This window comes from Adiantum capillus-veneris, chromosome 11 (assembly GCF_014529385.1).
Source record: "Adiantum capillus-veneris isolate H3 chromosome 11, ASM1452938v2, whole genome shotgun sequence".
In the NCBI taxonomy this organism is placed as follows: Eukaryota; Viridiplantae; Streptophyta; class Polypodiopsida; order Polypodiales; family Pteridaceae; genus Adiantum; species Adiantum capillus-veneris.
The window spans coordinates 96,162,682-96,189,364 of record NC_140941.1 but is presented as its reverse complement, the minus strand read 5'-3'; the positions used below and the strand labels follow the sequence as shown (position 1 = coordinate 96,189,364).

General features: G+C 47.0%; 1 protein-coding gene across 2 annotated transcripts; it reads right to left on the bottom strand.

The window, feature by feature from the left end:
- Positions 1 to 598: 598 nt before the first annotated feature.
- On the bottom strand, positions 599 to 25,941 carry LOC147447693 (GDSL esterase/lipase At4g01130-like). Of its 2 annotated transcripts, none has more exons than XM_086523419.1 (6): positions 25,548 to 25,933; positions 24,932 to 25,051; positions 5,064 to 5,261; positions 3,456 to 3,622; positions 2,574 to 2,844; positions 599 to 1,005 (listed from the first exon to the last, which is right to left on the bottom strand). In XM_086523419.1, exons 1-6 carry the CDS (start codon positions 25,768 to 25,770, stop codon positions 737 to 739), a joined length of 1,248 nt encoding a protein of 415 aa, XP_086379545.1. In that variant the 5' UTR covers positions 25,771 to 25,933; the 3' UTR covers positions 599 to 736. The 2 variants fall into 2 exon arrangements, with proteins under 2 accessions (XP_086379545.1, XP_086379546.1); XM_086523420.1 differs by lacking the exon at positions 599 to 1,005 and adding an exon at positions 1,106 to 1,402 and having other exon boundaries at positions 25,548 to 25,941.
- Positions 25,942 to 26,683: the final 742 nt, after the last annotated feature.

Here is a 26,683-nt window from a genome sequence, read left to right as displayed (position 1 = left end):
AGAGACTCATATAAGATCTAGACTTAAGGCTACTTGTTTATCAAATCCAAAAAAATTTGTAAAAGATAGGAAATCCATGATTGAAGTGTCTACAAAACACCTTACCTTGACTAGTTTTGTTTTCGGAGTCGGGTAGGGCACACCCGACCGCTCCCCTCATACACCAAAAAAGTATACAAGAAGAACAACAAGGACTATGCACCCAGAAACCGAAGGCAGACGCTTTTGTCACTAGTTTCCTCTGGACTACGACCTTGACTAGTCCTCCCTCTCTAGCCTAGGTTCCAATATTTGGAGTACCATATAAGTCAAAGGAATGAAAATTGAAACTTACAAGTTAAATATCATCAAACAAGCTCTGTGATCTGCAAGAGAAGTTGAAGATCCAATCTCTATACGTTTAAACTCCTCCACAATCTCAAGAAAAAAATATACAAAATTACTTCCAAAGACGGATGTACATCTTGCTTGGGTGCACATGCATGCATATTGAGAGGAGGGATGATGTCCCTTAAAAAAATGGAGAGGTGCACATTCCTTTAGTACAACGTTGATATTTCTACACAATCGATTAAGCAACAACACATGTGACATGCAATAGCTTAGTAATGTTTTTTTTATATTCAACATCAATCAAAGAATCATGCATGCTTATGCAATGCATGAGAGGTACAAGGTGAGGATGGATAAGTTAATTGCTAGCCTAATGCTAAAGTTAAAGACTTAGCAATGTCACTCATATTGTGTGAATATGGGAAGGGCATAACTCCGAGATGGGGAAAAAGGGATGAAAGAAAGAGCCGCTAAGAATATGGCGAGCAAGCAAGCGATTCGCTCTATCCGTTAAATGGACACCGTCCCAATTTAAATATGTTGTAGGGTCCACACAAGGCAATGCTGTTAGATATTGACCATGCACATGATTACTACTACCACATTGGACACCATAATCATAATTATGGTTTCCTCCCACACCACAGCAAGCTCGAGTGGTATACTCAAAACCTGCAAAAGCATAATCCACAACTCTTGGTCAAATTGAAACCAATATAAACTCTCAATATATGTGGCCATCACATCGTAAAAGAAATGGAAAGCACAACTATGGCACATAATTCTTATTTTTACCAATGACATGGGGTTTGCACATGTTCAACATTTTTCTCACCATTGTCTTGCTTGGAATGACCCGCTTATCTACGAACTTCTGATTTCATTCTCTTATCGTCTTTCATATTGTCATTTACTCAAAGAGACCCTTTGTTATTACCATCGACCCATTTAAAGATCTTAATAACAATAAAACAATGGGTTGATCAAATTGAAATTACTCTTCACATGGAAGGGTCTAGGATGTATTTATCGTGCTAATCATTGTTGTTGATGAAGAAACTGTCCCCTTCTGTCGACAAATATTTTCTCGATTAGTTCATTTTTAAGTTTTGAACTAGTTGGTAAAAATTAGTAGTATAAAATTACATATTTTATGTACCTACTCTTTCACAAGCATGTTCTAATGGTTATTTTACTTCCTTGGGTCACTACCCATATTAATTATTTGGCATAATTTTTTCCACAAAAGGTTATTAAGGTTTTTTAAACAAAGAGATAGACACCAACTTTTCCCAAATTTTTGCCACGATGGTTATTCAGTCTGTTTTTTTAAAATGAAGATATAGAGACCCTGGCCCATTTAAGGTGCATGTAGATAGCCTTAACATCAATGAGCTTTTTAGCTTATTAAAACAAGCCTAGCCTCAAGGAAGAAGCGTTGGCGCATCTCGTTATGTTGGACATATGCTACTACAACCAGCATACATATATTTTTTCTTGATATCACACCAATGATCTTTTTGGCTTGTTAAAACAAGCCTAGCCTCGAGGAAGAAGCGTTGGTGCATCTAGTTATGTTGGGCATACGTCTCTCAAGCAAGAACGGTAATTCATTCCTCTTTGGATGCTAGCAAGGTTTATTTAGTATTCTCCTTTTCTTTGAGAATGCCTTTTAAGGAAAGGAAAAAAAAATGCAGCTAGTTTGTTGAAACTACCGTCCAATGATGGACTTCATCCATCATTGGACACATGAATTGCTTATCCTTTTACATAGGTCTTGAATTGAATAAAAGCAATTACATTTTGCAATCCAATGATTGTTGCTAAGACTACAAGTTCAACACTATAGGAATGTCTTTGTGTGTGTGTGTGTGTGTTTTGGGTTTTGGGGGGGGGGGGGGGGGGGGGGGGGGGGATGAGTAGGTATGCTTCTTTGTAGCCCGTTGTTCGTCGAGACGACGACTACTTACAAACTCGTTGGGCCCAAAGATTAGTGCAACCTACAAGGACCTATTTCCAGAATGATTTGGAATCTATTTGCTTTGATCTATGAATTTTTAAGCCAAGCATGAACCTACAAGGACCTACAACATGTTTGCATGGATGAAGGCCTCTCTCTCTCTCTCTCTCTCTCTCTCTCTCTCTCTCTCTCTCTCTCTCTCTCTCTCTCTCTCTCTCTCTCATACACAACTGCGTGCACACGTGCACACACACAATAAAAAAGTTGAAGAGTGTCTTACCAAAACGTGGAGCATTTTGAATCATGGTGTAGATGATGGAGTAGGTGTCCACGTAAACAATGGCAGCATCTGAGAACTGGTCTTGCAAGATGGAGAGCTGAGAGCGTAGCAACTGGTTATAATTCACGACCACCTCATTGTAAGGGAGGGCACAACCGGTGTCATCTAAGTCAGCCATGGTATGCGGGTATTTTGATAGCACAAAGGGCAAGCACCCCTGCGGCCCCACGTCCATCACCCAAAATGTGCGTGCCCCCGTCTCATACAAATCCTACATCCACAACATCATCATAACCATAACTATGTTACCTAATGGCTCACACTTGAAGCAAGGTCAAGAACATGTGAGGAGCTCATATATAGACATTTTTCTGTCTGCTGCTAATACAGGTAGATGTCAATAAACGTAGTGTCAGATATGAGTTCATGTAAGTCGATATGAATGCATAAGTCTATATGTATGTTATCTATATACATAGAGAAATGCACGTGTCGATGTGTAAGTACTCTACATGGTGATGTGTGTATATATTTAGTTTTTGATAGGCATAGTTATGCCAATATACATAAAATTCTCTCCGCGCACACACACACACACACACACACACACACACACACGCAGACAGGCGTGTGCGTATGCGTGTGTGGATATGCTTACTTGTATCTATTTATTGTTTAATGCGTGCATATATGCATGTATTTACATGTGCGCACAAATGCACATGTAGAGGTTCATTAACATGTTTACAATTTGCACATATATGTTCTTTCTCACATTTGTATGTATTTAGATAAATTGCAATCCAAACTTTTCGATGAACTGAAACATACAGAAAGAGTACATAAGCCTATACTTCATGATTTGGAGAAGTTATTATGTACCTTGACAGCAGTGCCGATCGAATTAACAATTCCCGGTAAGAAGTTGTGAATTTGTTTGGTGTTCATTTTGAGGTTCATGTAGGCATGGCTGAAATCACTACCACCGATTTGAATGATGTGCAAGCCCTTCACAAATGCCACCATCTCTGGCAGATAATCTTGAGGGCCTGCAATGGATTCGTCATTAAGGAAAGAATGTTTGGTGACCATATCATTGGCTCTTTCTTTTCAAGTGCCACTGATGTTAACAATGATTTCAATGTGCAGAATGCAAGATATTTCATAAAAAACATTTATTACTTTGGCATTAACAATAATTTTCCACGACACCCTCCTCATGCTTGACCGCATCCTTGCGTCTTCCTACTCTCTTAAAAGTAATAGGGGAATTAGCAATGGCAAAAATGATGTTATGGCCTCAGAGCACTTCAAAATCTGGGTTTGAACTATTTATAGAGAAATTCAATGTACAGCTTGACCTTAAAGATAGGAAAAGGTGAAGGGATGAGGTTTGATTGGTCAGTCACTAATGCCTTCTCTTGATACAAAGAAAATGATCAATATTAACGTCCCTACTATCTTTTAGCGAGTTGTTCCCTACATCACACTAAACTTCTAAGCACGAGGCGTGACTACTACATAATCCAATTTTCTTAATTCCACTTATCGTACTACAATGCAGTGGGACTTGGCCTTGCTCGGGGGGGTCAATCGTGAATTCAACAAAAGAGTTTATTCATATTGAAGGGTATTTTAAATTGAAAAATTGAAAATTTTGGTACATAAAGGGTCTTTTTATCAAGAAAGGTGGTACATAAGGGGTCTCTATATACAAAGAAAAACGTAGGATAGGGGGTTTTTTAAATACCTCGTGAATGCACGTTCTATGCAAGTTCTCTATAAAGTGAACCCCCCCCCCCCCCCCCCCCCCCCCCCCAAAGGGCTCTTAATGGACTGGATACTGATCGGTAAAAAATCGCCCGAAGCATTAGGGAAAATTACAAAAATACCCTTGAAATTTATGGAAACTCTCAAAATACCCCTCAAATTTTAAACATTCCCAAAATACTCTTATACCAAATTTGGCTGGATTGCTCAATTTTTTGCATAATTTATTCCTTTTGACAATAAAGATCTATCTGTCTTAGACTGAAATTGTCACCGATGAGCTAACAGATGGAGGAATTTGCATCTACAACTAATGAACCATTTCATAAGAGCCCACAATACCATCTAAAATCCTAGTTCTATTACCTTCTATTGAGAGGGAGAACCAACCTTCCCATGCAGAGTTGCAACGTATAAATTTTATAAAAAAAACTTAGGAGATGTTCGCAACATTAAAAGGGGGGGTTTTAGGAAATTCTGAAAAAATTCAAGCATTTTGGGAGTTGCAGCAAAATATGAGGGGTATTTTGGGAATTTTTGAATTTGAAAAGCATTTTGGGAATTCCACAAATTTAAGGGGGGTATTTTTGAAATTTTCCCAAGTATTTAATTTATACATTATTAAATATCTCTTCCAAAGGTAAAGAATGCACCTACAACATATATTCAAACCATAACAAGTTATGCATACTTACCAATTGTTAAACACGGCCTCCTTACCTTTTTGTTCCAAAGCTAAAGCCACTTGATCTTTGAAGACTTTATATTGATTGATTTGAACATGGAGGTTGAAAGGGCTGATGACAGATCGAATGTTTCTTGCCGTAGCTCCAGACGAGGCAAAATTGGCACCATGTGTGAAGTTAGAGTCTACCGATTGCAAATAAGGGCTCAAAAATGGCTTGCCTAGCCCTTGGGCTGTAACAAAGAAGCAACAGAAGAGTTCATAATCATGACAAAGTTTGAAATAGCAAGCACAATATGTTTGTTTCGCTTATGTACAAATTAGAAAAATGATGGGTACATGTAAGCTGTTCCTATGTGCAAGTACATCACTACTATACATTGAAAAGATGCAAGTGTACAAAGATATATGTTCAGACTGTTTGCAAATATCTTTGTTTCATCGTCACAAAAACAGTTTTGTTGCCACATGCATAATGGCAAGATTCAATTAAGTAGCCAACACGGTGTTATGACCGAGGAGAAGCAGACAATTCCATTGACACTATTCCATCACAATTTACAAAACATAGTGATTTATACCATAGTTTTTTCACATGGCAACCATACATCAGGCGCATATGGGTATGGAAGTATGGACAAAGTATGATTGAGATACCAAGAAATTCCATACGTTCAATATCGCATGGGGCCTGAAAAACATGCTACTTATGGCAACTATATATTGGTTCCAGGTCAGCCACTCCTTTAAAACCTTGCAAATGTGATTGGCTATTATTCTACTTAAAATTAGACAATTTTCCAATTCACTGTATATTCACTATTCACCCCTAGGCATGTATAATCGGTGCTTAATGCGTATAACCCATAGTTCGTTTGCATTCTTGTATGTTAAATTTACTGTACTTTCATACTTGTTAACAGTTGACATATGATATGCGTCTATAGTTGCCACATGATATGCGTATGGTATAGTCGAACATACTTTCCCTTCATTCACATGTATCATAATCGGTAAAGGTATAAAATGAAGTTGCACAAAAACGCCAAACATGGGACCTAAAACTCATAATTTGAGATAATATTTAGCATTAGCCACTCCGTTCAAATGCCCATTACGCAATATGACATCTACTTTTCAGGAAACAAAAATTAGTACCAGTCTATTTTGAAAACCATGCAGATAGAAAAGCAAAAAGTACACTCTCGCTCTCTTTCTAGAAAAATGGAGCTAACTTCTACTACTCAAAAAACCCCTCAAAAAAGAAGCTAATTTCTATTACTCAGAAAAGGATCCCGCCCCCCAGTAAAGGTATACCTACAGTACACAATTTGGTTCGGGACACCCACACTCTCCCAAAGGTAGTCCTACCTAAGGCGAGTGGTGTATGGTTCCGCCGGAGCGTGGAGTATTCAAGACTCACAAACTAGTGCTTCATATGCAGAAAGATGGGCCATCTTGAGGAGGCCTGTCCTCGCAGGACAACCCGACCCACGCCCACTAGCCCCCCAGCCTGTCTCCTGGCATGTCTCATTCCCCACCACCAGCTCAAGGGACAGGACACTCCTCAGCAACTCTCGGAGATCTCTTGGTAGTGCTTTTGCCACGAGTCAATTGGCTCGGGAGGGACAGCCCTACCTGAGGACGCCTATTGTGGTGTAGGCTTCTCCCTTTGCGCGAGTCCCTTGCGGGCTAACCAACTTTGGCATTCGCCGACGATGGGACTTCTTTGACTGCGGCTTTGCGCGCTTTCTTGGTGACCCATCTATTGACCTGGAGGTGCTTAAGAGTACATGATCTTTTGTCTGGCAGCCAAAGGTGCAGAGGCCTTGGACACAACTGTTGGTTTCTCTTTCTCGTTGTGTGGCAAGGATCACACAGAGTGGACTATGCATACAGTGCTAGATTGGCTCCATGTCCAGGCTATTAAGTTCTCTCACCACACAGGGGACTTGGGAGTGACAAATTTGATACAAACCCTTTGACCGCTAGCCAAGTTCTCTGTGACACCGCCTGATGTTGCAGGTTGTAGGCACATTGTGATATACTTCTTTGCACACACCCAAAGTACCCCTTGCTATGTATATGTTCATGAGAGTCCTGGACAAAGAATGTAGCCCTGCAGACTGCGTGCTCAGCTTGGGCATGGGTTGGACGGTCACTTCAGGCAAACCTGTCTTGAGGTCGCACCGATGCAGATTACTCCCCATCCAAGCAGGCTTCGAAGATTGCGAGGTTGGATGTTGTGACAGCTTTGTTTTTCTCTCACTGTCCCCATGAGGATTGTCTCATGGAATGTGCAAGGGCTTGGTGGACCCCAAGTTGTACGCCAGAGGGGTCAACTGAGACGAGAGTGTAGATGGCGGAGACGGTCTCAATAGGTGGGAACTGGCTCTTGGAAGCCCAACAACGGACCAATCAGTAATTACCATGGCGGTTACCACAGTAACTTCAAGGGGCTATAAATAGGACCCATTACATTGTAATCGGGTTGATTGTACTTTTAAGCTGCTTATCTTTTGACTTCTTACTCTTAGTTGTGTGGTTTTAGTCCTGAAGCTATTCCTGAGCTACACTATCCTCACTTGTAATCCTACTCTGTAATCCTTAATACAGTAGTCAAGTGTACTTCAGTCGGATATACCTTTTTTTTTTTTTGAGAAAAAGATCCTTCTATTAGTTAATGAAAGCTGCCCGTAGGGCTACAACCACCTCTGCAAGAGAGGGCTACAACAAACATGATGAGGAGACTCTCCCAATGAAAGAACAACATATGTACAATGAGGCTAAATCAAGGGATGCGAGGAGGGAAGAGCCACACAGGTGGTCGGTAGTGCCATCTGAGCACACCCTGGACAATGGTATAGAAAGGCCCAGGGCGCCAGAGTCGAAGGAAAGCCTCGCGACGCTCCCGCATGCGGTCGGAGCTGCCCTGAAGTCCCTCAAGCTGTCCTCTAAGAGTATGGATCAGCTCTAGCCAAAAGTCAAGAACAGTCTCTGCTGGCGGCACAAAGCGGGCCTCAAAAATGCGGAAACAGCGGGCCCGCCAGATGAACCACAGTGTCAGGCAACTGATGAGCTCCCAACACTCCTCTCTCTCACTGCACCACTCCTGTGGAGTAAGCTCTGTAGATAGCAGGCTGGAGTGTAGGACGCCCCCCCTGTATCACTATCATCCTGTTGGTGGAAGATAGCTCAAACTGAAGTGCCGGGCCCGTGAGAGTGGACCAAGCCGCTGCCCCCCAAGTGTACTGTCTAGTCGTGGAGAGAGTAGGCATCAGCTGAAGAACTCGTAGCCACACCTGCTGGGCCAAGGGACAGTCCCAAAGACAATGACGCTGACTCTCCACCAACTAGTCACAGGCTGCACATGCGACCGAGAGACCACTATGCACAAGCCAGCTCCCTACTGCTGTAGCTCTGTGTGCAACCAGCCACTGGAACAAAGTGACGCGCCTCGGCTGTCTGGAGTCCCACAGCCTCTGCCAAAAGGCTGCCAAGAACTCGACTGTGAGGCCCTCCTCCTGCAAATGACGTGCTGCAGCGGGGCGGGCCTCTCTCTGTGCTGCAAGTATATGACGTCCAAGCCGAACAGTGTACTGAAAGAAGGGGACTCCTGGGTGGTCTGCAGAAGAGAAGGGGTCCCTCCATAGCCACTCACCAAGCCGAACAGTGTACTGAAAGAAGGGGACTCCTGGGTGGTCTGCAGAAGAGAAGGGGTCCCTCCATAGCCACTCTCCAAGCCGAACAGTGTACTGAAAGAAGGGGACTCCTAGGTGGTCTGCAGAAGAGAAGGGGTCCCTCCATAGCCACTCACCAGGATCCCACTGTACTCGTGCCAGTGGACAGCACTCCCAAGCCCATAGCCTCCAGTGTCCAGTCTCAAAAGCTGCTGGGTCAGGGTCTATGACGCAAGTCCTCCCACAGATGCCCACAACTCGGATCCTCTGAAAACAGCACTCTGCTCCCTGCGGGGCCTCTACTGCAACTCGCTGTAATCGTCCCCCACCCTGAAGCTCGAAGAACAGGGCTGGGACAGTCTCTGAGCAGGCCCTGATTGAAATGAGAACCTCCAGTCGTGTGAAGGCTCCCATCCACCGGGGTGCTACTGGCTCGAGAGGCGTGAGCCACTCAGCTGGAACTGACTCTGAGATGTCCTGACACATGCTCTGCACCCCTCTCATGCCCTGCAGCAGCTGGAAACCCTGTACCTCCTCTGACAAACCTATGAACTCTAGCCAGTCACCTAGAGAGCGTGCTGGACGTGCTGCCATGGGACCCCAGGAAACATGAGGTCGACTACCAACCAAGTGGCCTCTCTGAGTGCTAACCATGGGGTTCCAGACGAGGGGCTGCCGTAGGTTCTCCTCCGTGCACATCGGCTGTCGCTGCTCCAAGCCACGCCATAAGAGCTCCCAAGAACAAAGCAAGCTCATAGCGAAGCGGTCCTCCAGTCTCCTGCTCAAACCAACTCGGCGCATCTCTGTAAAGATCCATCTGGTCGAAGGTTGCCGAGGGCCTCCTAACTGAGGCACCCTGGCACGAAGCCTCTGCAACAAGAACTCCTTCCAGGGCTCCTCACCTGGAAGAAGTCCTCTGACTATGAACTTCCCTAGAAGGGCTCTGCTCTGCTGTGTTGGATCAATGATCCCAAGCCCTCCCTGAGAACAAGGAAGCGTGATAACCGACCAAGCCACCTTGGCTCGGGCCATCGAGTGTCACGTCCTGACCAAAGGAAGTTCCTGATCAGCCTCTCTACCTAGCTGATACAAGAACTCGAGAAGATCCAACAGGAAGTGATGTACCACATAGTCGCCGACAGCACCTGGTTGGCAACTACTACTCTACCAGCCAGCGACAGACGTGCTGAGCTCCAATGTAACAGCTTTCTCCTGATGGACAGGAAAAGAGGAGCAATCTGCTGCTCGGGAGACAAGTCCAAACCAACCTGGCAACCCAAGTATCGAACTGCAGTCCCTGGGGGAATCCACCTGAAACCCTCTCCTGGCATCCAATCTGGCATAGAAGCACTACCAACCGAGAAAGCCACTGTCTTTCTCTAGTTGATCAGTGCGTCCGATGCACAACAGAAGGTCTCCAGAGCCTGCTCACATCTGTGAAGATTGGCCTCCTGGCCATCTAAGTACAAGGCTAAGTCATCGGCAAACTCAGCGTCCAGTAGCTCCTCTCCCCGAATAGGGAGTGCTAAGCCCCGAAGACCAACCTGTTGTGACACCCCAAAATCTGCTCATTGCCTCCGCATAGAACAAAAAGAGAAAGGGGGCAAGAGGACAGCCCCGTCTGACCGAGCGTGTGAGCATGAAGCGCTCACCTCTCCCCCCTGCCAAAAGCACCTGACTGTGAGCCTGTCTGTACAAAGCTGACACCCCTCTGATCCAAGCATCTGAGAAGCCCATCCTGCGAAGAGTGCCCTCTCGAAAGTCCCAGTCAACTCAGTCGTAGGCCTTCTCAAAATCGAGAAGAAGAATCACAAGGTCCTCACCACGGAGCCGTGCCAGGGCAAAAGCCTCCCAAAAAGTAAAGATGTTGTCAAGGATACTGCGTTCCTTGACAAAACCTGTCTGAGTCCCACGTATAAGGCTCTCTAAGAGTGGCTGAATCCTCAAACTCAGAGCCTTGGCAAGAATTTTGTAGGCTGAGTTGAGGATGGTGATGGGGCGCCACTATCGAATCTCATCCAAGGAGCCACCCTCCTTGGGAATGAGGTAGATCAGGCCCTCACTCATGCTGTCAAGCATCACTCCTGTGTGCAAAATGTACTGAAAAGCACTACAAAGATCTGGGCCAAGCAGGTCCCAGTACTCCAAGAAAAAGCTGGGAGTCAACCCATCCTCACCTGGACAGCTACCACGAGGGAGGGCCCTCAGAGCTGTGTGCAACTCCTCAAGCTGAAGTGGCATCTCTAGCCTCTGGCGCATCTCCTCTGTCACAAGACATGGCATCTGAGCCCAAACTTGCTCCCTGCATGCATCCTGCCGATCTGACTGAGGCTCAGCCGACAGTAACTCACGGTAAAAGTCAGTAGCGACTGCACGCATATCCTCGGGCTCACAAGCAACTTACCCATCGGCCTCCTCAACTGACTGACCTTGGCATGCGAGTGCCGAGGCCCCACTGTCTCAATAAAAACACCAGTCACTCTGTCACTCACCTGAGTCCACTGAGATGCCTGTCGGTGGAAGGCAAACTCATGACGCCTCTCCTCTGTGCTAGCAAGCTCCTATCGAGCCTGCTGTAACTGCTCCTCCAACCATGGACTGTCTGGATGCTGCTCCTGCATCCTCTGTAGTGAAGCAATGCCCCGCCTGAGACGTTGCTCCGCCTCTCTCTCTGCAGCCCGGCGAGCCAGAGACTCCTGAAGAAAAAAGTGGCTAAGCTGAGCTAGGCCTGAGGCCACTCTGTCTGCAGGTGAATCCTGTCTATCCATGCCCTCTGTCTAGAGAGCCTCTACCCTCTCTCTGAGTGCTGAGTCCAACAAGACCCTCTCTAGGATGCGGAGCATCGTGCTCCCACTCCTCTACCTGTCTGCCACTGTGAGGATCACTGGTGCATGGTCCGAGAAGGAAGTCCCTGCCAGGATGCCCACTGAACCCCCCAAGTCACTGAAGTGGTCACTAGTGTAGAAGCGATCTATCCGCGATAGATTCACTCCTCCCACTCTGCGGTCCGATCTAGAGAAGGCAAGACTGTCTTGGGGTCTCACAAAACCAGAGTGTTGCCATGTATCCGAGACCCTCAAAGTCATACAAAACCTCTCCCAAGCTACCAACTCGACTCCATGCACAGTAGCATGGCTGCCACCAATCCTGTCAGAAGGGTCCTCCAACATGTTGAAGTCCCCTCCTATACACCAATGATCGGCCTACGGCAAAGACTCAACAATCTGTGACCAAAACTCTGCACGAGCACTCGCCACATTGGGCGCATAGATGTTCAGGAAGCCCACAAGGCCACCCTGAACCTGCATAGTAATCCACTGAGCCTTGCCTGGCACAATAATCCCTCTGCCCACAATGGCCTGCTGCAGTGAGTCCGCAATAGTCATACATACCCCTCCCTGGATGCCTCCAGGTCCAAAAGCAGCTGACCAAAAGGTATCATAACGTCCGCGCAAAATCTGACCACAACGCCGAATGCGGCTCTCACACTGATGGTGCTCCTGAAGCATAAGGAGATCTATCTCTCCTCCCACAAGGCAACGCTGAAGCTCCTGACGCAATCGGCCCCGCTGTCGCTGAAACTGGGACCCACCTAATCCCTACACGTTCCATGAGACGATCCTCATGGGGAGCGAGAGAGAACAGATGCTGCCGTAGCAGCAAGACGGGCTATCTTCGAGGCAGGCTTGGATGGGGAGTAATCCACATCCGAGCGTCCTCTAGATAGGCGTGACTGCAGTGAGTGCCTAGCCCAAGCCCAAGCAGAGCGAGCCGTGCGTAACGCAACCTCCTCTGTCCAGGAGTCCTCATGAATGTATACATAGCAAGGCAAACACTGCGTATCAGCAAAGAAGTACACCACAATGTGCCTGCATCCTGCTGAGTCTGGGGGTGTCACCGCAAACTTGGCCAATGGCCACAAAGTCTGCAACATATCTATAACTCCAAGTTCTCCCATGTGGTGAGAGAACTCTAAGACCTGTGTATGCAACCATCCCACCACTGAGTCAAGGGACCACTCTGTCTCGGCCCTACCACAGAGGGGGAAGGAGAAACCAGCTGCTGAGTCCAACGCCTCTGTCCCCCTAGCGGCGAGGAACAAAACATGGACCCTGAAACGAGATGCCTCATGGTCTGCTACGGAATCGCCGAGAAAACGAGTGAACCCGTAGTCGACGAAGTCCCAGCGGCATCTGATGTCAATGCTCGTCAACCCACGAGGAATGGCTGCAAGGGAGGATGTCTGAATCTGCAGAGGGGGCCGCAAGAAGGGCTAACCCTCTCTCGCTAGGCGACTTGCGGCAAAGGCGCTTCCAAGAGATCTCCTAGCCGCCGGAGAGGGACCAGTCTCTTGAGCCGACTGAGGAACTGGAGCAGGAGGGGGGGGAGAGGGAGCTGGGGAGAGTGGAGGAGAAGAGGGGCGGGATGGGGCAACAGAGGTAGAGGGGCGAGGTGGAGGGGCGACGGGAGCAGAAGGCAGGGAGGATGAGGCAAAGGGGGGGAACTCTTGGGGGGGGGGGAGCGGCTGTCGAGGGAGAAGCGGAGGTGGGGGCTAGCTCAGGGATCTCCTCCTGCTCGAGAGGACCAAAACGGTTCCCCGTGGGAACCCACTGCTGCTGACTAGGCACCTGAGGGCCACTCTGAGCGCCAGGCTGACTTTGTGGCCCCTGGCGTCGACGGCCATGGGCCTGCTGCCACCCCTCCTCCGCTGGAGCCCCAGGCTCGGAGGGTGGCTCTGCATTTGTACGCTGTGCTGCTGGCTGTGGCTGCGGGCCCTGGCAACGGGCTGGGGCTGGGGCTGAGGCGGTGGTGCAGGTCGTGGCCTCCTCCGTGGACAGGCCTTCGCTAGATGGCCCATCTGTCGGCAAATGAAGCACTGGTTCGGGAGGCACAAGTACTCCACACTCTGTCGAAACCAACCACCACTCACTCGAGGTAAAAGGATAACCTTCGGGAGCGTGTGGGTATCTCTGACCAAAACTCGAACTGAGGGAATGCCAACCGCCTTGGCAGCTACTGATGCTGCCGTGCGAGGTGTCTCCAGGACAATCCCACTGGCGGAACCGATCCTAGAAAGAAGTGGTAGGTACTCCCTCCGTAAACCCGGAAAACAGACTGAGATGGGGATGTCTGCCTCCTCTACTAGAACATCCGAAGCTGGGTCAAAACCATGTCGCCACTGTCGAAAGTAGGCACGTGAGGCTCGAATGGCCAATGGACTCATAGCTATGACCTTGGACGCCATCTCGGAGGACTTAAACTCGATCTGATAGTAACCCCGTCCGAGAATCTGGACATCCAAAATCTTTCCCACCTCTGCCAGAAGGCGGGCCTGGAGAAGGTCTCGCAACTCTCCTCTGCTAGGTCGGGTGCCGAGAATCTTGCAGATGACCGAGGTCGCCTGCAATCGCTCTACCTCGGCGGCAAGGCTCGCTTGCTCTATAGGCGAGAGAGCAAGTCGAATGGCGAGAGAGCAAGTCGAATGGTGGGCTTAGCGGGGTCGGGCAAGGGGGCTTCTGGCGAGTCCCTCTGGAGCCTCCATCTGTGTCTACTGCTGTGGCGTAAGAAGAGGACGACGGGAGGGTGCTACAAAAGGGCGCGCCAACACTGCTCCAAGGAGTTGAAACAAATGCCGAAGGTGCCGAATCTGCAGGGAGTAACCGAGGCGGAGGGCCCAAACTGACGGGCGAACGGGCCGAGTCGCGGGGGGGGGGGGGGGGGGGGGGGGAATAAAGCGGGCTGGGACAAGCGGGCCAGCGGCGAAAAAGCTGGGACTGAGGACGTGCGGCGGCAGCAGGGGCTGAGGGCGGGCGGACGGGCTGGGACAGGGGCAGCGCGATGGGGGGCAGCGGGAGCTGAGGACATGCGAACGGGGGGCAGCGGGGGCTGAGGGCAGCGGGCAGCGAGGGGGAGGGGGGGGGAGGGGAAGGAGGGGGGGGGGGGGGGGGGGGGGGGGGGGGGGGGGGGCGATGGCGATGGCGCAGCGAGAGAGCACAGCAACAGCGAGCCGGATCAAGTAATTTAATTGGATGAAAAGAACATTGGAAACTAGAAGAACACACACTCTGTATTTTCATTGCTCACAAGCTGACTACAAGACCAAGACCACAACTAATGAGGACAGCAAACCCACCTCCATCAGTCGGATATACCTTGTATTCATTCTTCATGAACTCTGAATCTGAATCTGAACACTCTTTCCAGTCGTTCAGTCTCTCTCTCGCTTCAGCAGATGTATTTCAGTTCATGTAACTATTCCAGTTCAATTTCTATCTTCTCTCCCAATTCTATTGACTGAACTAACGACTTAACAATAGCTGTAAATTCTAACACTGGAATCAGCTATCTAAAGAGATCAGCTCCAATTCCATTTTGGCGATCACAGTGGCTAGAGCTGTTGCTCGTTGACCAGAAAACTCTTCTCCCAGTTTGAGTTTTCAGCTGAAGTGATGGGACCCAAACCCAGCCATGGCCGGAAACCATCCTACCGCGTTGACCCTATCCCCGAGGAGTCAGAAAGAGATTCTGATCTGAAGAATGAACAAGTAACTGACACTGAGGCTCAAGAGGAGCACAGTCATGCTAATGAGGCAAAGAACTCTCAGCATTCCAGTCAGTCCAGCAGAAGAAGGGCATGATGATGATGACTCTCCTCCATCTCCACCTTCAGGACCTGGTACTGGTGGAGCGGGGGCTACAAGAGGGAATCAGTCAAAGACAGACCAACCAGACCAGTATGAAGGTCAACAGTCGAATGATCAACAGGTGGGAAATCAACAACCCAGCAACGCTGAGAATTCACCAGTACACCAGTCAACACAGTATGGATGATAAAGGGAAAGGCAAAGCTGTGACTGAGATTCTAAAAGGTGATGAGTGACATTCATTACAGCTCATCACGCTGAACAAGAGATTAAGACATCGCAAGCTCCTATAATCAGGATGTATCTGGAGGATGATGATCTTATCACTGATCTGGAGCGATTTCAACGGCTATATGTAGGTGCTAGGGAAATGGTTCAACATTGGAAATCAATTGCTTTTCATGATCAAGAGGTGTGCCAATTGCTTGAGCATCCTAGTACAATACAACTGTTAGAGAGAGTGTCTGAATGGATACTAACTGCTGATGAGAAACTAGCTAATCCACATTGGCATCGGCATTCTACTGCAGATTGTCATTCCCTAGCCATCGAATTAGAGCTCCTGCTCGGGAATAGGCCGACATACAAATGTATGAAAGAGGTCACAAGTCAATTAAAAGAGGTCTTAGTGCAAACGCAACTTGCTAGGGGAGTTCTGGATCAGAGGGTGCGAGCTATTCTTGAAGATCAGACTACCACCACCAAGGGGCCTCAAACTCAAATGACAGTAGGAGAACAGGCAACTGCTCTCCGAAGATTATTTCAGCTGGTTAAAGTTACCAGAAAGATGATGTAGCAGGAGAACCAAGCTGTCCTCAATTTTTTAGAGTTTGTACCTGATTCCCCAGTTCTCCTATATGCTTTACAGGCAAGAGAAGCGGAGCTGCTGAGGTTTTTTCCAGCACTATATCCTCAACATACAAAACCAGTAGATCGGCTCACATACTATAAGATTATTGATGATCTTCAGGATTGGTATGAGCGATCAACTGTGGAATGGAAAACCTGACAACACTATTCAATGATGCTTTTCAATTAAATGATTTCCGGGAATTAAAAGATGAGGTGCAGAGGATCAAGCTGTGTATGGAACAATGGAAAATCCGGATTAGAGGTCTCACTAAGATCACAAACCAGTTGCTGCAACTCACTGTTGAGTCTGCTAAAGTTCTTGAAAAGGACATTACGGCTAAACCACGCCTAGGACCACAGTACAGAGAGATGGCTGAGATTCTCTTTGAAGCTAGGATTAAAACAAATCAGCCTCTTCCAGAAGGATGGATCCATACAGCGTCGCATTGTCACAAATTGGCCAGAACTCGTCTAACAAAAGGCAAACGCACGCTCTATGATCCCGACACCAAAACTTATCATCCTCTCACGCCTTATGAAGTCGAAATGACCACAGAAAGGCAAGAGCAGCTTGAGCAGGAGGCCATTTACAGACTCATTCAGAAGGACAATGTTGGCACTGGGACTTCTGAGACACCATCAAGACCAAAGGGAAAAAGGAAGCGGGTTCAGTGGAAGGATACTGGGTAGTTTCATCTAAAAATTCGATGGAGAAATTTTCCAGCCCTTCTCAGAATCAGACGGTGGATTTTTTCAAAAATTTTCAGAACCAGACAATAGATTTTCCCAGTCAGGTGTTGGTATCTCTTTAGCTGGACACCCATGGAATTACAACTATAGGGGTGTCAAGCACTCAACAAGCATGAAGTATGTATAAAGCTAGCAATACCACAATAGCCAGAAACGTCAAAAGAATACGGTCATAGGGAACATAGGCCGACTCATGAGGAACATCGGCCAACTCAGCAAGCAGGCAAAGAGGTTCCTCAACACTTCAAAAGGATCGAACGGTGGATTTTTCTAAAAATTTTGAAGCTTACCAAAATTCAAGAAAGGAGAGAAGGATGTAGATAGCGGAGACAGTCTCAATAGGTGGGAACTGGCTCCTGGAAGCCAAACAGCGAACCAGTCAGTAATTACCATGGCAGTTACCACAATAACTTCAAGGAGCTATAAATAGGACCCATTACATTGTAATCGGGTTGATTGTACTTTTGGGCTGCTTATCTTTTGACTTCTTACTCTTAGTTGTGTGGTTTTAGTCCTGAAGTTATTCGGGAGCTACACTATCCTCACTTGTAATCCTACTCTGTAATCCTTAATACAGTAGTCAAGTGTACGTCAGTCGGATATACCTTGTATTCATTCTTCATGAACTCTAACTCTGAATCTGAATCTGAATCTGAACACTCTTTCAATCATTCAGTCTGTCTCTCGCTTCAGCAGATGTATTTCAGTTCATGTAACTATTTCAGTTCAGTTTCTATCTTCTCTGCCAGTTCTAGTGACTGAACTAACGACTTACCAATAGCTGTAAATTCTAACACTTGAATCAGCTATCTAAAGAGATCAGCTCCAATTCCAGAGAGCTTCATAGATGCCTTGTGGGTGGCGTGATAGATAATCTTATGCTTCAACATCACCTTTGTGAGAGCCGTATTTGGCATTGTGGGTATTTGGCGTTGTGGACAGATCTTGCGTGGTCGCTATGAAACATTTTGGTCAGTTGCTTTTGGGTCTGGAGGCATTCACGGAGGTGTATATGACTATTGCGGACTCATGGCAACAAGCCATTGTGGACACAGATACTATTGTGCCAAGCAGGGCCCAGTGGGTCACTATGCAAGTCCATGGTAGCGCTGTGGGCTTCTTGAACACTTATGCAACTTATGCACCCAACCATGTGAGTGCACGAACTGAGTTTTGGTCACTTATTGTGGAGTCCTTGTCTCATGAAGCGCAGTGATGCATTGGGGGGGACTTCAACATACTTGAGGACCCCTCGGATAGGATTGGGAGCAACCATGCTACTATACAGGGGGCTCAGTTTGCTGCTTGGGAGCATCTATATCTAACTTTGAGGATTTTGGATGTATGGCAGCATGCAAGCTCTGTACGGCACTCAGATAGCCTCTCTTTCTCTCTGCCTGACTGCAAAGTAGGAGGCGTGAATCTATCCAAGATATATCGTTTTACGCTAGTGACCACATCTGTGACATGGGCAGTTCAATGTGCATTTTGGCAAGAACACTTTTTCCAATCATGCGCCAATGATTCTTACTTTGTCAAATAGACAGAGGAAAAACAGTGTCATGCTACGCAATCCAGAGAGGATTTTGCTAGATACACAACTCAAAGACGAGGCAGTGGCCCTTTGGACAGCAAGTCTGGAAACACAAGGACCCGGTTGCCAAAGCGGCCACCGACCTTGTGGAGCTTAGTCGTTTCTTCCTCCAGGAGTCGATAGCCTGCTTTGCAGCAGCCCGGGGAGGAGGAGAAGTGGCTCCAGTAGGGTATTGCTTCCTTACAATGCATGCAAGAGTGTCACCCAGATAGCCCTTGGTTGGCGGAGCGAATGCAACAGGCTCTACAGGAGCTGATCACCATTGAGAAGCAGTGCCATGAGTTTGCCTTCCATCATCGGTGGGTCCTCGTCATGCACATACTAGTGTTTGCCAGCTAGGAGACCGGATGAATTTCTTGCTACAGAGCCTAAGGATATGCGTGCAATTGCTACTGACTTCTATCGTGGGTTGCTTTCAGCCGAGCTACAATCAGAGCGTCGCTATGCATACAGAAAGCAGGTGTGGACATAGATGCCTTTCTTAGTCACTGAAGAGATGCGCCAGAGGATTGAGAGCCCTCTCCAACCAAAGAAGCTTCAGAAGGCTCTTAATGCGTGCAATTGCTACTGACTTCTACCATGGGTTGCTTTCAGCTGAGCTACAATCAAAGCGTCAGGATGCATACAGAAAGCAGGTGTGGACACAAATGCCTTTTAGTCATTGAGGAGATGCGCTCGAGCATTGAGAGCCCTCTCCAACCAAGAAGCTTCAGAAGGCTCTTAGGGCACTTTCCCGAGGTAGCTGTCCAGGGGAGGATGGTTTGACTCCCAGCTTCTTCTTGGAGTATTGAGAGATTCTTGGTTAAGACCTATGTAGTGCATACCAACACATTTTTCACACTAGGGAGACACCACATAGTATGAGGGAGGGTTTGATCTATCTTATCCCCAAGGAGGGGGGCCCTTTGAACAAGATTCGGTGATGGCAAACCATCACCATTCTCAACTCATCCTAAATAATTCTAACAAAGGCTCTGAGTTCGAGAGTTTAGCAGCTATTGAAGAGCATCATACATGAGACACAAACAGGCTTTATCAAGGAGCGTAGCATCCTTGACAACATATATACCTAGATGAACCCAGGATAAGCCCAGACTCACCCTTGAAGGAAAGTGCAAGGTGTAGACCCATGGTAGTCACCCACAAGACAATATAACATTTTAATCTTTTGAGAGGCGACTGCTCTTGCTCGTCCTCGAGGAGAGGATCTTGTGGTGCTCTTTCTCACTCTTTGAGAAGGCGTATGACAGAGTCTGAGAGTTGATTGGGGCTTCCTTGAGCGCACTATGTGATGCGTGGGCTTTTCACATGCATGGATTAGGGGAGTGTCAGCTCTCTATACGTGTGGACTGTGCGCACAATCAAGTCTTGTTGGCGGGGAAGGGCCTTCCTGTTCCTTTTCTATGTTGAGGTGATGAGCAGGTTTTTGACTCACACGAGGTTGATTTGCATGGACTACAACTACCTATTCAGGGAGATAAGCTTTTGGACGTTGAGTTTGATGATGACTCATGCTTGTTTCTAGAGGGCCGGGAGGCCAACTTGCACAAATGTGAGCAATCTCTAGAGGTGTTCTATTGTGCCTTGGGAGCATTGATTAACTGGCGGAAGACGGTGGCTTTTTGGGTTAGTACTGCTCCCACGCTCGATTGGTCGCCTGGAGAGGGCTTTAGATGGATCTCTCCAAGGACATTAGTTCGTTACTTGAGTTGTCAAGTTGGTTTAGGTCTGTCACCAAAGCAGCAAACTGCTCCTCTCCTCCTTTCCATCAAGAGAAAATTGATCCATTGGTGTTTCTCTTGGAGGTAGGGTGGTTGTGGCCAACCAGGCGCTTCTAGCTACTATGTGGTACATCACGTCTTGCTGGATTTTCTAAAGTTCTTGCATCAGCCAGAGAGGATGATCGGTAACATCTGTGGTTGAGGCGAGACACACAATTTGCTCGGGCTAAAGTTTCCTGGCAGATCATTACTTTACCTTACGCTTAGGAAGGGTTGGAGATCATCGACCAAGCACCGTAGAGTAGAGCCCTCCTTGGAAAGCTCCTTGTCAAAGGTCTCCTTCCAAGGAAGGAGCCCTGGAAGGAGTTGCTTCTTCACCGGATTCATACCCGGGTCCCACAGACAAGCGGCCCATGGAGCCCTTCCACTCGCTGGATTTTCACAGAGTTGCGCAGAGTGGACATGAGCAAGGGATGGGAGGACCGTTTTGCTTTGGGCCTGCTTCAATCTTGGGAGCAACTGTGCTGCTATGGAGTGGCCTTGAGTAGCACCAACCCATGTGCATTGAGGGGCACTAGAGGCAACCACTTGCATGGAACCCTATGGTCCACATAGCAAGGTCGCATGGTTGGTAGCAGATCTCATGTCTCTTGAGGTCCCATGGAGAGGGTCCACCCCACACTTTTGGGGACTTGCTGCAGTTTACAACAGTTTTGGAGATTCAAAGCCTTTAACTGCGAGACATGAGGGGGATGCAGAGCATGTATTAGGATATTGTAGAGGCTACACAAGTGGAGTGGCACACCCCTCTTGAGTCAACAGCTTCCCGCTCAATGGAGGCTTTCACTCGACTAGAGGTACTCATTGCAGTTAGGGCTTGCTCAAACACAAGCTCATGCATGTTCTTTGAGGTTTAGAGAGAGGGCCACCTCCACAAAGTCACTACCAAGGCACTAGAGGTGACAGACCGTTGCTTTCAGTGGATCCGAGTGGTGGAATTAGTGGGAAGACTTGTGTGATAGACCTTGACCCGTCCGCTGTTGAGTAAGGACACTGGCGGTTATGGGCTTCGGAAAGCCACCCTCTGGTGCGAGTGCACTGGGACCCAAGAGAGTGGTTTTGGCATGATCCTTTCACTTCAGCTGATCACCCCGAGACCCCCTTCTACTAGTACACAACCTTGCTGGGATGCCACATATTAACAGCACGGAGAGAGACTCGTCCTGCTCTGCAACAGACCATTGGCAGGAGAAGGGTCTCACGATCAAGTTCTTGATAAATTTTTGGGAGCACTTGTAGGATAGCAGACGGCCGAGGAGAGTCACCATGTTCCAGTGGCTAGTTGCCTATCAAGCTACTGCAATTAGAAGTTGGTTGGTGCACAACGGCCTCTTTGTAATATGTGCCGCTTGTGACCATCCACTTGAACCCAGCACCACTGTTTATGGGACTGCCCCATGGCACAGCTAGTGTAACATCCCAGACATCAGGATGGGCGCTTGCAGTTATGTGTCACAAATTAATGAAGTGGCAGTGCCCGGACACACAGTACGGACACCCGCAATTCATGCTAGCGTGGCTGACAGCACGGAATTCCATGTTTGCCGTTGACAATTGCTGATGTGACACGCAGTACGGAAATCCCGCTTTCATCTTTGATCTCCCAAAGACACAGAGTGGGCACGATGGCATTTGGACTGTCATTGACAAGCAACCTCACTTCATTCCATGAAGAAAATAGTCAAGCCGGACCATTTAGCGAGACAGTTCATTGCACAGATATATCGATTGCATGCCATGCCTGAGACAATAGTCTTTGACAAAGATCCCAATTTACGAGTTTGTTTTGGAGGGCTATTTGGGAGAACATTGGCACACGGTTGCAGTTCTCGTCATCATTCCACCCGCAAACAGATGGGCAATCTGAGATTGCAAATTCAATTGTTCTGAATTTATTGAAGTCTTACATCTCTCATCAAAAGACTCAATGGGAAAAAACATTGCCTTTGGTGGAATTTGCTTACAAAAACACGGTTCACTCTTCGATGGGGAAGGCGCCATTTGAGATAATTGAAGGTGCTCCAAAGGTTCCACCCTTTCTCAGCACTAAAGACAAGATTTTTGAAGACGACCAGTACACGAGGGACTTGGACACTCCTTTTGCCAAGGTCTGGGAGGCTTTAGAGAAATCTCAAGAATGACATAAGAAGGCAGCAGATCGTCATCAACGAGATTTGAAATTAAAGGAATACAATTGGGTGCTCTTACGTTTTGAGAAGGCATGCCTAAGGAAACGAAAGGGAAAGGAGCGGCTTTTTCCAAAGCTTAGCATGAGGTATTATGGCCCTTTCCAGATTAAAGAAAAGATAAATGATGTCTCCTTTCGACTCAAGCTGCCCAATCCTTGGAAGATTCACAATGCGTTCCATGTGAGTCTCTTGAAACCTTAAAAAGGTGACATGCCAGTTGATGGGGAGCTTGATGATCAACCCGAAGTGGAAGAAAGCAAGGAGATACTCGTTCCTGAACAGATTTTGGCACACAAGGAAAGAAAGATGAAAGGTGAAGTGACTCGGCGGTTCTTGGTTAAATTCAAGAACTATCCGGCATTAGATGCGAAGTGGATGGAGGAGGAGGACCTAGTAGATACTCCCCAGATTTTGGATCTTTACCTTGAAGCATTCGGTTTTGCATAGTCTACTCCGATAGAACCCCGAACTCAGCAAGGGTGAATCTGGTGCAACTCTATCATTCAGAGAATCATCATCACAATATCACTCTTTTCTCTCTCTAGTCTTTGCACATCTCTCATGAAGTAAAAGGAACTCTCTCACGAAGTAAAAGGAACCCTGAGTACGCATTGAGTACTCATCCTGAGCATTCACCATCAATCACTTCCATTGCACATTACATAGTGTTGATTCTCATCTGCAGCCTAACATTGTGGTTCATCTAGAGAGCCCGTTGCTTCCGCATCTTCGAGGCTCCACACGTCCCACCGACGGGGACTGTACGTGACATCTCGCTAGAGCTGATCCATGCACTCAAGGGCCAGTTTGAGAAACTTCAGGGCAGCTCCAACCACATGCGGGAGCACCACGAGGCCTTCCTGTGACTTTGGACCAAAGGCCTTCTTCACCATGGTTCATCGTGCGCCTAGATGGAGGTACCGTTCACTTATGTGGTTGTTTCCTCCTCCCATATCCTGATTTAGCCATCATTGTACATCTTACCTTTTCATTGGGAGAGTCTCCTCACATTTTGATGTAGCCCTCTCTAGCACGGGCAGGTTGTACTTCATTGGGCAGGTTTCTTAACTAATGGAAGGATCTTTTTCTTGGGGGAAAAAAACACCCACATGGTGCTGATTTTGAGGGCAAGTACAGACAATAAAGGGCACCTAGTTAGGGGCTAGTGCTTCTAGGAGTAGAAATCCTCCACTCCATGTCTCGTCTCAAGGGCAAAGTTCTCTTTTCAAGTGCTAAAGTTGATTCCAATTATTATTTTCTGTCGACCCGTGGTGCCCTTTCTGGCTACAGTGGTATCAAAGCATCAACCGTTTGCTTTTCCACCAAGCAGACCAATCCTACAACGACATACAGCTGGAAATTATGGATTTGAACGAGTATTTGCAATTTCTCATCAACGAGTTGCAAGAATTTCTTTCGAGGCATCCTGGGCACATTTTTATTTTCCTTGCATCTTCCAGCCAATGAGCAGCAGTGTGGTGGGAAGCCAACTTGCTTTCAACCTGCATCCTCCACATTTCAGTTGAAAAGTGACCGACCGGGGAATCATGGTTGTGCATCTAAAGACATGGCTTACCCTATTGCCCCTATGGACATGCAGCGTGTGCCACACCCCCTTTTGACTGCTCTACCATCAGCTCATTTGAATCCAACAATAGAACCCTTTCAATGGACCCCAGTGTCATCCATTGAGGATGTGGTCTCATGGGCACCAGTTATCAGTTACATGTAGCTGTGACAAAATCCACATAGTTGCAAAGACTTTTTTTACACATGAGACAAATGGCTGGTCCACATGTGACCATGCATGACAGACAGTCATCCTAAAAAGCAACTGACAACTTTGCTTTGCGTGACCAGAGCCTGACAACCATCTCTAGCTGCCAATTGGAAGTCGCGGATCTCTCTCTCTCGCTCTTATCAGCTTTCAACCAATAGGCTCCCTCCCATTGGCTTCAACTGATAGCTGGAGACTGTAAGGCTCTTGCAATTTTTTAAGAAGTGTTTGAACCATATCGGACTCATTCATTGCCATGGCCCCTTCACTGTGTTCTATCCGCCTCTCTTGGTAATCGATCAGGTCGCCCACCCCCAGGTTGCAAAAGAAGCGTGCCCAAAACTCGAACCCTCTGGTCTAGCAGCGATTGGACTTATAGTATAGGTGATTGCTTCTTGCGGACTTTCAAGAGAGGTTTGTGGGGTGATGGAACACTCCTGAGAGGCCTTCTAGAGGCACCTCAGCAGGACGTAACTAGATTCATATTGCCCCTAGTTTGGCCAGTTTGCAATAATGAAACAACAGAAAATAGGTTTTTTGGCTCAATTGTGCAGCTAATCAACATTAGGGACAGAGAATATTAACATTGAATGGACAAGCCCTTTGCTAATCGTAGACACAGAGGATCAAGCTTACCTATAAAGTCAATCAGCAGCCTTCCATCGCTGTATCTGTTCACTGGTCTGTGGAAGAAAGTTTCCCCATAAGGAAACTCCTCTGCCAGAGTCATGAAAGGGAAACTCACATGGATGCCGCCTGAAAATTATTCAACGTCAAAACAAAATTCAGCAGAGTAATTTAGTCCAACCCCAAAATTAAAGCCCTCAATCAAAAGATCAAAGTTATTTTCCAGAATTTGAATGTTCAACTTAAAAACCCTCAGGCTGACATTTCAAGAAGAGCTGTTGTGTGCACATTTCACCTGTTCAATGTGGTATGCACAACACAATTTAACTGCCTACACTTTTTTTTTTTTTGCAGTTTTGTTTTTAAGCGTAGATGCTGCTGGAAATCAAGGCATGCACTGGCGGGTGGGGTTGTCACGCAGAGGTAGATAAAATGATTTTCATGGTAATCACAAGCATGCAAATTATTTTCATGATAATCACAAGCATAATAGACAGTGTATGCTAACCAGCATAGAATGTAGGCTGTACATTTAGCTAAGAAGAAACATTCAAGAGTGCACAAGCCCAACTACAACCCAAATTTGGAGTATAGAATACTTCTAAAATGCTCAAATGAGGCTTACCTGTGTCAGAAGTGGAGTCCCCAAAGTTGAAAATTGCAGGAAATTCACAGCTTCTTGCTGTCAGTTCCTCTAAGGCTGTAGAAGGCTGCAAGTAAGTGAGAATAAACACTACAAGTGAGAGTGTTTTAGCAAGCATATTAAGGTTTCTGCAAAGGATAAGGTAGCCAGCAGCAGCATCATAAACTAGCGGTGGCCTCTCCTTAAAACAAAGTGGTTTTGCCATCACATGCCCAAGAGGCCTGGGAGGTGAGCAGAGGCAAAAGCTATGGCTTCTCAAGCTTTTTGCTTATTCAAAAACCACAGCTTTCCCATCTGGTTGTTGCTTCAAAAGGGCAACAACAAGCTCTGCTTCAAAAAGAAATTCACAAAATTCCAAATCAGCACCTGCAAAATTCTGGGTTTTCATTTTTACCAAGAAAAGTGCCAATGTTGTAAAAAGCCTACTGTTGTACTATGCTCATGAATGAGATATTACTCTAGGCTATAGAGTTTTGGAAAAGAACAACTTTGTACACACAAGCGACCCATGATGAGAGAGACTGCGCGCGTGTGTGTGTGTGTGTGTGTGTGTGTGTGAGAGAGAGAGAGAGAGAGAGAGAGGGTGTTGTGGTACTAGCATAGTAGTATGCCAGGCTCTAGAGTGTTACTTTTGGCATCATATTCTTTCCTTTCCATAAAATTATGGTAGAGTATATGATATGGTGGAGCTGCTTTGTTGAGCAGGGTGCAAAAGCCTTTCTCCCATCATCATTGAGAATCAATCTGGAACAACTCATCACATAAAATAACTAGAGGCAAAGGTCTTTGCCTCAAGGCCCAAAGGCTAAATTATGTGTCTCACGTGTCGTTACATCCTACACCACTCATTGTCACGCACCACATAAATTTCACATACACCTTATTGTGTATGCAAAGTGTGTTTGTGAATGTGTACATACACATACACACACACACACATAGGCCTATATCTATTCTATATATTAAGCAGAGAGATATTCAGGGGACCACATGGCGCAATTTCCTTTATCCGGCAATGTGGCCGGCTACAGTGCGCACGCAGAGGGAGGGAGAGAGAGAGAGAGAGAGGGGCGGTCGAAGGCCGCCGGCCGTCGGCCACACTAGTGTACAAGTATGTA

Excerpts from the sequence above, each read along its gene's own strand:
- LOC147447693 (XM_086523419.1), bottom strand. The coding sequence starts at position 25,770 with ATGGCAAAACCACTTTGTTTTAAGGAGAGGCCACCGCTAGTTTATGAT. Across the intron at positions 5,262-24,931 it reads GCTGCTGATTGACTTTATAG|CCCAAGGGCTAGGCAAGCCA; the intron begins GTAAGCTTGATC and ends TCTTTGTTACAG. Across the intron at positions 2,845-3,455 it reads CGATCGGCACTGCTGTCAAG|GATTTGTATGAGACGGGGGC; the intron begins GTACATAATAAC and ends TTGTGGATGTAG.